The sequence below is a fragment of the Tachysurus fulvidraco genome, chromosome 2 (genome assembly GCF_022655615.1).
Source record: "Tachysurus fulvidraco isolate hzauxx_2018 chromosome 2, HZAU_PFXX_2.0, whole genome shotgun sequence".
Taxonomy (NCBI): Eukaryota; Metazoa; Chordata; class Actinopteri; order Siluriformes; family Bagridae; genus Tachysurus; species Tachysurus fulvidraco.
The window spans coordinates 22430826-22443325 of record NC_062519.1 but is presented as its reverse complement, the minus strand read 5'-3'; the positions used below and the strand labels follow the sequence as shown (position 1 = coordinate 22443325).

General features: G+C 45.1%; 1 protein-coding gene across 5 annotated transcripts in view; it reads right to left on the bottom strand.

The window, feature by feature from the left end:
- Positions 1–12500, bottom strand: part of lrp4 (low density lipoprotein receptor-related protein 4) — a 79025-nt gene that overhangs the window by 20406 nt on the left and 46119 nt on the right. For 3 of the 5 annotated variants that reach the window (XM_027152178.2, XM_027152175.2, XM_027152177.2), the window contains exons 3-14: positions 12339–12455; positions 10004–10117; positions 8614–8730; positions 8195–8323; positions 7170–7289; positions 6728–6874; positions 6418–6549; positions 6111–6245; positions 4797–4922; positions 4242–4472; positions 3993–4149; positions 3607–3824 (exon numbers count right to left, since the gene is read on the bottom strand). In XM_027152178.2, the coding sequence (XP_027007979.2) occupies positions 3607–3824; positions 3993–4149; positions 4242–4472; positions 4797–4922; positions 6111–6245; positions 6418–6549; positions 6728–6874; positions 7170–7289; positions 8195–8323; positions 8614–8730; positions 10004–10117; positions 12339–12455 (1743 nt within the window). Of the gene's footprint in view, positions 1–3606; positions 3825–3992; positions 4150–4241; positions 4473–4796; positions 4923–6110; positions 6246–6417; positions 6550–6727; positions 6875–7169; positions 7290–8194; positions 8324–8613; positions 8731–10003; positions 10118–12186; positions 12309–12338; positions 12456–12500 lie in introns of those variants that run through there. The other 2 variants (XM_027152176.2, XM_047802886.1) reach the window with 2 other exon arrangements.

The following is a 12500-nucleotide window of genomic DNA, read 5'->3' as shown; positions in this document are numbered from 1 at the left end:
CTTTACAATCCTAAATGGCTGCCCTGAAGTTCACACCACAGTAGCCTCGTCTCTTCTGACACTTTATTCGTGAATTTGTGGCAAAAGTTGTTGCTTAGCAACTGGTAAAAAGGGACAGCAGCTATACACAAGGCTAACACGAACATTCTTCAGGCTAGCATGCCTTCTCTGTGAACAACCAGGACTTATCAAGCCGAATAAAAAAAACATTTAAATCCCAGATGCATCAACACAAACATCTACGTTTAAAACTCGTACAACTCTCATGACCGAGCCTGAGAACGTGGAGAACCCAAACTAGAGACAGTGCTGAGAGCGAGGAGAGTCCATCATCCTGACACACCATCTGGGTGTTAATAACAAACTACAGCTTGCCGAAGTGTTCGGCGTGAACACACCATGCTGTCGTAACTTAGAGCCCTCCTCCAAGTGGACACATCGCAGGGTGACCTCCACACTTAGACTTTTGGTCAATGAAGACTGTTTTAGTTAAGACTTAACTGATAACTTTATAATTACTACGAACAAAACACCGAGAAAACATCTCAAACCTGGATGAGAATGAGCAAACCTCTTTATTGTGGTCAATCAGCCAACAATTCTCCAAGAGAAATTGCCAAGTTGAAAAGTAACAAATGAAAAACCCAAAAAGAGCATCTTCATGCAATCAAAAACAAAACTCTCAAGACGTCCTTGCAAAGTAAAGTTTTTACACACACACCCCCACACACGCACACACACACGCACGCTGGGCTGCCTCCTTCATCTGGCCAGAAGAATTTGACACTCCACCCCCGAGCTCCAGATAACTTCTCAATATATACCATGGCGCTCCTAGGAGCCTCCTCTTTGGTTCCCAGTATTTCTTGGAGTCCCAGGTGCCATATCACCTTATTTACCGGCATCACCTCCTATGTTTTCTAAATACACTGACCTAATTTCCCCTTATTTCTCATCACCTTTTCCCCATATGCCCATTTATGGACTTTCCTCCCCTTAGTTCTCAGGACCTAGGTCTGTGAACCAATGTCTATTTCATTCTACATAACAAGTTATCGCTATGAGCTAAGGTCTGGGAACCAAGGTCTTCTTCATTCTACATAACAATTTATGAGCTAAGGTCTGGGAACCCAAGGTCTTCTTCATTCTACATAACAAGTTTGTATTTGTTATTACAAATGTGCTCAAAAGAGCCTTACTTCCTGGTCACAGTGGAGGATTAATCCTTTTTTTTACAGCTACAATGAGCAAGTTTCCTCATTTCATTTCTTGCTATGATAAAAGTTCTTGATTATATTGGTTATGTTGTATTACTGTTTTTGCTACGCCTTTTCACTTCCTCACACATCGTTGATCAGGGAGCTCAGACTGACTAGGCCTGACAGCACCGAATCTGGTTACTTTTACTAAGTTTATGATTACAATAAACATCTTTGGCCTACAACATCGCCTACATATGTCTTATGACACCAATTGTAATATTTTGCAAGGCCTAATACTTTACTTTGGTTATAGTATTGTAAGGAATAATATTTTAATTATTTCTACTAAGATTTTTCACAACAACGCACTACAGGAAGTGTGCGACTGGCCTCGTCTTCTCCTCTTGCTCGTTATTTTCATTTATTAAAAGCACAAATAAAGTCGTAAGCGAGTTTAGTGGATGCCTCAAACGTGAGGGTTTAATTTACACAGTGGAACATTTTGTCAGAACTTTGATTTCAGTGATAACTCAGAATGTGCAAAAAGATTAAAGTAAGCATGAAAACACCTTTTATTTCTTCTCTCTCTCTGCCCGTCTCTCTCTCTTTCTCTCCCTTGCCCCCCCCTCTCTCTCTCCCTTGTCTCTCTCTCTCTCTCTCTCCCTCTCCCTTGTCTCTCTCTATCCAGGTGGGCATGTAGTGCCTTATTCTTAGGTTCTTATCTGTCAGGAATGTGACGCATGGGTGGACCTGAACTCTCCCTCTCCTCTTTTCTTAGAGCCTCCTCACAGTTCTGCGGGTGTGCACTCGTTTCTTATCCTGCCATTTCTCAGTCCTTACATTTTTTCTCTTGTTGGTAAAACCAGTCACTTATTTTCCCATGCGTGCTTATTTTTTGTTCCTTCAACGGCTGTAACTGCAGCTGCAGGACGAAAAAAAGATGTTTCACACAGGTGTGTTATACCTCCCTCCCCCCATTCACAACAGCTGAAACCCCACCCCTTTTACCACATTAGCTCCACCCCTCTGTTGATTTGCATTAATATGGTTAACAGTAATTATACTTAATTATTAGTATTTTCGAATCCTTTATTCCTGATGTGTAAGTTTTTTTATTTGAATTTAAGATAATACACCAAATTCTGTATTATTTGAGATTAAATATGGACTTATGCAAAACTTCAGAAAACTCGTGGGATACTTCGAGTGATCAGAGCTGAAATAAAGCCGAGTGACGGCAATGTGGAGAAAATCGAGCCGATATCGCAAAAGCATGTGGTTTAAAGACCCCCGGAATTTTCCACTAACAAAGCATGAGTTACGTCTGTGTTATATGGAATGTGTCTAAACTTCCCTGTGGCTTTCCTGAATAAACACACACACACACACACACACACACACACACACACACACACACACACACACACACACACACACACACACACACACATACACAAATGCCACAAACATGGAGTGAAGTAGGAAAATCTCCAGCTGACGCAGATTTAATTTCCTCTTTTTTATTTACTATTTTTGCAACAGCCAACATAATTAAGTGGATTTTTGTGTTAGGTTGATGACCAGAGTCTACAGAGCTGTGTGTGTTTCTGTGTGTGTATCTCTGTGTGTATCTGTGTGTGTGTCTGTGTGTGTCTGTGTGTGTCTGTGTGTGTCTGTGTGTGTCTGTGTGTGTCTGTGTGTGTCTGTGTGTGTCTGTGTGTGTCTGTGTGTGTCTGTGTGTGTCTGTGTATCTTTTCTTTCTCGTTCCAATTTGATTACAGCAAAAGGTCACACGGGGCGCAAGGCAAAAACAAAGAGAGTCAGTGTACGACTCTGTGGTTTCATTTATTTCGGTCTCTAGCTACTAATTCCACTTCCTGTCATGATAAAATCTCCTGTCCTGTTCCATATTTTTATTATTCTTAACCATCCTGCTCCTGAAATAACTTAAACGTTCAACAGGAACGTTCGTGGCCTTGCTGAGTGACGTCGGTGACGTTCCTGTTCACAGCGTAAAGTGAATCACAGATCAGACGATATTACATCTGTAGTCTACATTCATGCTATAAGGAATGACTCAAAAACTCCCACAAATCGTTTGTGTTGGTCTTAATCCATGGGGTTACGCTGTGACGTGCAGCCGCTCGACTAGCTCAGAGCAGGACTGCAAGCTCCTCCTGCTCTCCATGTCTAAAGATCTGACTGGCTGAAACCCTGATGCTCATCACGATCAGCTCTTTTTTCATTTAAATAAACATGATTGATATATCACTTATTTTAATATTCCCTTCTTCTTTTTTTTTTTTTTTTTTTGAAGCTCCGCCCCCTGGATTTCAGATGTAGAAATTGAGTGACAGGACACAAGCTAGCGTTCTGGACCCTAAGTCTGTTTTGTTACACACACCTTGGCTGATGACGGCTTTGCGGTTTTTCCCGTCCAGATCGGCTCTCTCGATCACGTGATGCTTGGCGTCCACCCAGTACATGCGATGACCGGCATAATCGATGGTGAGTCCGTTGGGCCAGAACAGGTTGGTGTCGGCGATGATCTTGCGTCCCGAGCCGTCCATGTTAGCGTACTCGATCCTGGGCGTGTTTCCCCAGTCCGTCCAGTAGATCTTCCTGCGAAAATGAAGAACTGGGGCATTAGCAGGGCAATGACACTACGTAGGTCACTACGATGGAGAAAGGACGATGTTCAACAATAACTGAAGTCAGAAGTCACTTGGTGGTGTATTTAACACACACCAGTAAACACCAGATCTGTGTGTGTGATGTCAAGAGTTTTACCCTTCGATGGGGTGCAGAGCAATAGCACGGGGTTTCTCCATACTCTCCCAAATCAACACTTTGCGGTGTGAACCGTCCAGGTTGGCCACCTCGATGCGTGACGTGCCCGAGTCGGTCCAGTAGAGCTTATCATGGATCCAGTCTATTGCCAGACCTCCTGTATGGAGTGATCAAGTCAGCAAAGCTTGACACGATTTCTATCCATTATTTAAGGTAATAAACAACTCCATCGCTTTGTATGCGACATACCTGGACTCTCCAGCCCGGTGGACACCACCTCCTCTACATTGCTGCCATTCAGGTTGGCTTTCATGATGCGGTCGAGCGTGACGTCGGACCAGAAGACCAGCTCCTTGTTGTGGTGGAAGTCGAGTGCGATGGCGTTCTCCAGATTATTCAGCAGCAGTGTGTACTCTGAGCGGTGAGGCAGAACCTGACGGATATCGATCCGATTCGCAAACAACAGCACCGGCTCCGGACCTGAAAAATCAAACCGATCGTGATTGGTACATGGACAGACCGACAGGCCACTTTATTAGGAACACCTATACCTGCACTGGGAAGAATAGCAAATCTGATTGACAGACACTCTTTACAACTGCAGTCAGCAGAAAAGTGTGAATGGGCAAGAAAACAAGGAAGAAACAAATAAAGAAAAGAAAGTCATGTTTAAAAAGGTTTTCATCTACTAGCCCCACCCACTTTGTGGGTGTGGGCGTGTCTGATTGGTCCATATATGACAATCATCTGGATCAGTCCAGTAAAATTAAATCAAATGTGTTGGAGAATTGTGGTGTAACTCACCCAGAGCTTTGCAGCTACGTTTGTCAGGTCTGAGTTCATAACCCTGAACACACCAGCACTGGAAGCCCCCCTCTGTATTGGTACAGCCCTGACTGCAGTAACCGTCCTCAGCACACTCGTCCACATCTGGAAGAGACCAAATGATGAGAAACGGGGGTGGGGGGGTGGGGGTGTGAGACAGGGGGTTAAAAGATCTTGGTTAAATGACAGAAGGCATCAGGATGATTACATCTCTCGCCCAATATCAATATCGCACATCTATACAGAGAGAAATGAGAACGTAAAGGGCGAGACACAGCAAACGAAAGAATATATTGGAGAAAGACAGACAAAAGGATAGACAATAGAGGAGAGGAAAGAAAAATGGAAAGAGATCTAAAAAGAAAATGTATGAAGTGTGTTTTAATGTAATGTATGCACTCGGACAGTATATTCACACACACACACACACACACACACACACACACACACACACACACACACACACACACACACACACACACACACACACATACACACATACACACATACACACACACCTTTTCACAAGTCTCAGATAAGCACTAATGATCAGATTTTGTCACCGTAACATGGACAGGGGGGTGTGTGTGTGTGTATGTGTGTATACAAAGATGTGTAGTGGGTGTGAGTGTATGCAGAGATGTGTAGTGTGTGTGTGTGTATACACAGACGTGTGTGTGTGTCTAGTGTGTACACAGAGATTTGTGTGTGTCTAGTGTGGTGTGTAGTGGTGTGTAGGATGTAATTTGTGTGTATTATGTACACAGAGGTGTGTAGTGTGTACACAATACACAACTCTGTACACACTAGTGTGTGACGTGCGTGTAGTATGTAAACAGGTGTGTAGTATATGGTTGTGTGTGTGTACAGAGAGATGTGTAGTGTGTGTAGTGTGGTGTGTAGTGGTGTGTAGGATGTAATGTGTGTGTATTATGTAAACAGAGGTGTGTAGTATATGGTTGTGTGTGTGTACAGAGAGATGTGTAGTGTGTGTAGTGTGGTGTGTAGTGGTGTGTAGGATGTAATGTGTGTGTATTATGTAAACAGAGGTGTGTAGTATATGGTTGTGTGTGTGTACAGAGAGATGTGTAGTGTGGTGTGTAGTGGTGTGTAGGATGTAATGTGTGTGTATTATGTAAACAGAGGTGTGTAGTATATGGTTGTGTGTGTGTACAGAGAGATGTGTAGTGTGTGTAGGGTGTAATGTGTGTGTAGTATATACACAGACATGTGTAGTGTGTGTGTGTGTGTGTGTGTGTATAAAGTGTGTACACAGAGATTTCCCTCCCTCACCTTGGCAGGTCTTGCCATCTTCTCTCAGTCTGTATCCGGTGTGGCAGCTACACTGAACCAGGCCTCGAGACATCTGACACTTCTGAGAGCAGCCGCCGTTACCGATGTTACAGTTCCCCTCAGTCGACCGGGGCCCTACACACACACACAAAGTTTGTGATAACTTACTCCAACATACACAGTGGTGTAAATGTTTTATTGTTTTAGTAAGGATGACTCTGTGTGTGTGTGTGTGTGTGTGTGTGTGTGGGGGGGGGGGGGGTCTGTGTCTTTGTGTGTGTATGACAGTGTGTGGGAGCGCTCATACGGCATTCCTGGTGCGGATGTTCATCTGTTCCGTCCCCACAGTCGTTGAGGTCGTTACACACTTTGCGCTGGCCGATGCAGCGACCGTTTCCACACTGGAACTGATCAGATGCACAGGACGGAACTGAACCTCCTGATCAGGAAAGAGGAGCAGAACCGACAGAATAAATAAAGGCAGATAAATAAAGAGGAAGAGAAGGAAAGAATAAACAAAAAGGTAGTGGACGAAGAAAGAAAACGAACAGAGTGAACAGAAGTTTCATTTGCTGTAGAGTGTGTATGTGTGTGTGTGTGTGTGTGTGTGTGTATACCATTTTTGTGTGTGTGTGTACCATTGTTGTCACAGCCCTCTTCATCACTGCCATCAGTGCAGTCATCTTCACCATCACATCTCCATGACAACCTTACACAGCGACCAGATGCACAGCGGAACTGTTCAGCCATACACACAGGTACAGCTACAGGAGAGAACACACACACACACAACTATGTTATGCTTCAGCTATTAGACTGTTAACACACAAGTGAGCACATCTGAGACACCCACAGACACACCCACTGACAGACACACCCACAGACAGACCTACCAACAGACACACACCGACAGACACACACCGACAGACACACACCGACAGACACACACCGACAGACACACACCGACAGACACACACCGACAGACACACACCGACAGACACACACCGACAGACACACAGACACAGCGACAAACAGACACACCCACAGCCACAGACTTACTGCAGTTGTTCTCATCTGATTGGTCATCACAGTCAAACTCTCCATCACATCTCCATCCAGCGTTGATGCACATTCCACTGTTACACATGAACTCGGCTGAACGACACGGCTGGTGAGAAGCTGAGAGCGCGCACACACACACAGAATCAAAAACCTTTCAAACAGCTGAAATTGGGTTTATCAGCAAAACCTGGTGTGTGTGTGTGTGTGTGTGTGTGTGTGTGAGTGAGTGAGTGAGTGACAGAGAGAGAATTCAATCAAATCTCCAGTAGAATGTGGATTGTTATCCTCCTCTCTCTCTTTCTGATGAGTGTGACTTGATAGACTTGGGCTGTCTATCACTTACAACACACACACACACACACACACACACACACACACACACACACACACACACACACACACACACACACACACACACACACACACACACACACACACACACACACACACACACCCTTCACAAATCTCTCTGTGTGAGAATTCCTTTTATCCATGTTGTTTCAAGAACACTGCAAAAATACTGACTATCTGAAGAACAGTGTGGCCGTGTGGACGGCTACAGGACCGATGTGGACGCTATGTCTGTCCTTCCTGACATCACACATATATATAAGGGCAGTCAGTGCACATGACTTACTAAAGCAATTCCCTCGTCTCATTATTGTTAGAATAGGAAGAATCTGTGTGCTAATACACTGAAATGTAAGTGACAGGCCACGTTTAGACTAATAGCTGCTATTTTAGTCTTTACACTATACCCAGTGTAGCTCAGTAGTAACGTCTGTCTACCCGGTGTAGCTCTGTAGTGGATTTGCTGGATGAGGAAAACCTTCTAAATATAAGATCACAACAACAACAGGAAGGTTTTTAAGAGGGGCTGAGCTCATCGATGTGTGTGACAACCTGTCGAACAGCTGGATGTTTGTGTAGTAATGAGAGCACTAGTGGAAAAGTGTCTGGTGTGAAAGATGTGGTGGAGGGACGGGGCAGAGGGACGGGGCAGAGGGACGGGGTGTCCTTACAGCAGTCAGACTCATCAGACCAGTCTCCACAGTCGTCGTCTCCGTCGCAGTGGTAAATGTCCAGAATGCAGCGACCGTAGGCACACTGGAACTCTTCTACACTGCATGTAGCGGCCATGACGTCTGCAGCTACACACACACACACACACACACACACACACACACACACACACACACACACACACACACACAAGCATCTTCTGTGATATGCATGTGTGACAGCTGGTTAAAGAGCATCCTGTTAACACATACAAATACCTGCCATTGCTAACACACACACACACACACACACACACACACAGCTGCCATGCTGTCTATAAACTGGAATGAGGTGGGACACAGCTGCTCTGATTACAAATTTTATCACACACACACACACACACACACACACACACACACAAACACAAACACACACTTACGGCAGTTCTCCTCGTCTGTTCCGTCTTTACAGTCCGTGTCCCCATCACAGTACCAGTGCTCAGCTATACAGCTTCCATCGGAGCAGCGAAATTCCTTATCAGAACACTTCCTCAAGTCTGTGCACGCAAACACACACACATTCAGGAAGTGAGATATAAGAATAATCAGAAAGCACAAAGAATGAAAGTCGAACATTCCTGTAGACACAGAGATCACGTGCATCATGATACCAAACGGATTTAAACAGTGGAGCTGAAAGGCATTGTTTACTAGACAAGCTGGTGTTGCCCTGTCACAAACAAACCCAAACAGACCAATAATATCCAGGCGTAGGCAGTTCCTTAGCTTACCTCCGCCTCATTGCATCTGACAACATGACAACGCAGGGGAGGTAGTGTCCAAAAATTTCAATACGGGTTGCGGACGGATTTTACACAACGGATACGGAGCAAACAACGCGGTCGAGACTGTGAGACTGGCACCACGAGGAGGCATGACAAATTTGTTAAAGCTCCTTTAAATAAAGCACAGCTAAGACTGTCCCAAAAACCAGAGAACAGGGAGAGACAGAGAGAGGGAGAGGGAGAGAGAGAGAGAAAGCAAGAGAGAGAGAAAAAGGAGAGAAAGAGTGAGAGTGAGAGAGAGAGGGGGGGGAGAGAGAAAGAGTGAGAGAGCAAGAGAGAGTGAGAAAAATGAAGAGAGAGAGAGAGAGAGAGAGAGAGAGAGAGAGAGAGAGAGAGAGAGAGAGAGAGAGAGAGAGAAACAGAATGTCTGGACAGAATGTCAATTTTACGGAAAAGTCTTTTCAGTTAAAGTTAACCACACTTTAGATCGTTAAATTAATAATAAATGAAAACGTTAGCCAACAATCATTCATTCATTCAATTTCCACCGCTTATCCGAACTACCTCGGGTCACGGGGAGCCTGTGCCTATCTCAGGCGACATTGGGCATCGAGGCAAGATACACCCTGGACGGAGTGCCAACCCATCACAGGGCACACACACTCTCATTCACTCACGCAATCACACACTACGGACAATTTTCCAGAGATGCCAATCAACCTACCATGCATGTCTTTGGACCGGGGGAGGAAACCGGAGTACCCGGAGGAAACCCCCGAGGCACGGGGAGAACGTGCAAACTCCGCACACACAAGGCGGAGGTGGGAATCGAACCCTGACCTTGGAGGTGTGAGGCGAACGTGCTAACCACTAGGCCACCGTGCCCCCCATGTTGTAATTATTTCCTTACAAACACACACACAAACACACACACACCCAAACCCCCACACACACACAAACACCCACACACCCACACCAACACCCACACCAACACCCACACCAACACCCACACCAACACACACATACGCCACAGTGTAAAACTCACCACACTGTTCATCACTGTTGTCTCCACAGTCGTTGTCTCCGTCACAGTGCCACAGGCTGCGGATGCAGTAACCGTTCTGACAGTGAAACTCGTCCTCTTCACACTCCCGAGGAGCTACACACACACACATCACAATTCTGTTAGACTTCTATATGGATGCGTGAAGAACCCAGGTAACTGTAATAGACATTCCTTAACCAGTATCTTGGTAATAACTCTGTTCTTCTCTCAGTGCTAGTAATGTTAGTTAGTTAACATTGTGTAACTAGTGTTGTTACTTTACCAAACCATGATATTTATTGTTTCAAAACACAACATGGTTCATCTGCAGTGTTCTTCAGGGGTAAACTGTACACAACAACATTAACACACACACACACACACACACACACACACACACACTTTTCCATATGTCAAAGATGTTCTTTCTTCTTTAGGATTCTTTAATTCCCTCACTACCCCCCTCCCCTCCCCCCCCCCTCACACTTACATCATTCCCAGCTCACCAAAACACAAAGAGAGGAGGAATTTTAATTCATGAAGACATGAAGGATGAATTATTCTTCCTTTATTCGTTTCTTACTGCGTGTTTATTTAAGAAGAAGAAGAAAAGAGAGGGGTAAATGGGGGTAAAAGGAAACTCATCTGTTGTCCTTCTGCTCCACGTCCCCACAGTACAACAGCCCCCCCGTCCGCCCACAGCACCCGCCCTCGTCTGGAGGTGATGTAAGACTTTAGCAGGGTGTGACCTTTGACCTCTGTCGTGTTTGTAGAGAGCGAGTGTTAGGGGAGCAGAAGAGGAGGTGTGCGTAAAAGCTATTAGGGCTGAAGGAGCGTGTGTGTGGGGGGGGGGAGAGCACTACTTCTACTTACACAGCACTTAAAGTCAATAACAATTACGTTGTACATTTTTTATTTTAAAGTTGTTTAAGTGACGCTGCAAGGATGAGAGCATGAGATCACATGACCAGTGTGTAACAGTGTGTTTTGTGTGTTTGTGTCCCACACACACTGCTGCTCAGAGAGAGAGAGAGAGAGAGAGAGAGAGAGAGAAGAGAGAGAGAGAGAGAGAGAGAGAGAGAGAAGATAGGATAAGAGAGTGTGAGTGGAAGAAAGATACAGAGAGAAATAAAAAGTATAGAGATAGATAGATAGATAGATAGATAGATAGATAGATAGATAGATAGATAGATAGAGTGTGAGAGGAAGAGAGAGAGAGTGTGTGTGTGTGTGTGTGAGAGAGACAAAAGGGAGAGAGACTGAGTGAGTGAGTGAGTGAGTAAGAGAGAGAGAGAGAGAGAGTGAGAGAGAAAGAGACAGAGAGAGTGTGTGAGAGTGAGAGAGAAAGAGACAGAGTGTGTGTGAGAGAGAGAGAAAGAGACAGAGAGAGTGTGTGAGAGAGAGAGAGAAAGAGACAGAGAGAGTGTGTGAGAGAGAGAGAGAAAGAGACAGAGAGGAAGTAAGAAAGATAGATAGATAGAGTGTGAGTGAGAGAGTAAGAGTAGATAGAGAGAGAGAGTGTGAGAGGAAGAGAGAGAGAGAGAGAGAGAGAGAGAGAGAGAGAGCTTTAAATAATAAAGGCATTTGAATAAAAAATTCATAAATCTCTCGCGGACCGGCGGCTTTTACAGGAATGAAAGGGGTTGTGTTTGGGGGACGAGGGGGCAGTCAGGGGGTAAAAGACACTCGAGTGTCTTCATGTCAAATTGAGGAAATATAGGTCAGATGTGAGCAAGTTATCCCTTAGATATGTTCACTTAGAGGTTCTGGCACGAGAGAGCTAGTGGCTTAAACACTGCGCGCACACACACACACACACACACACACACACACACACACACACACACACACACACACACACACACACACACACACACACACACACACACACACACACACACACACACACACACACACACGTACACATTTTTACACTTTCAGACTTGAAGTGTGTGTGTGTGTGTGTGTGTGTGCACCTTTTTTACTGCACTTCAGTTCAGTAACCCTTGCTTAAGTGTGTTACAGGAAGAATTATTGTGTCCTAACAGAAAAAAAACCCGCTTCTACGCCTCACACTCGCTCGGCACGTGCAGCCCGAGGCGCTCAGAGGAAGCGTGTAAACCAAGAGGTCAAAGGACAAACCCCAAATTTCCCTTAAGTCAGGTGTAATTTGCAAGAAAAACCTGATCTCTTGACCCTTGGTGTTTGCCACATGGTGAGCCGCAGGGTGTCCAAACCCAGTCAGGAGGATACATCACTGTTGTGCTGGGACTCTGTTTAAAGAGAACAAACGGTCTGTCTTTTCTCTCAGAGACGTTAATGAGTAAATACTCACGACAGTCCTGCTCGTCCGAGTCGTCCTCGCAGTCGTTGTCTCCGTCACACACCCACGAGCGCCGAATACACTTCCCGTTATCACAGTGGAAATCCAGCGGAGAGCAAGTGGGCAGCACTGAGATAGAAAGAGAGAGAGATCAGAAACACAAACATGTACATG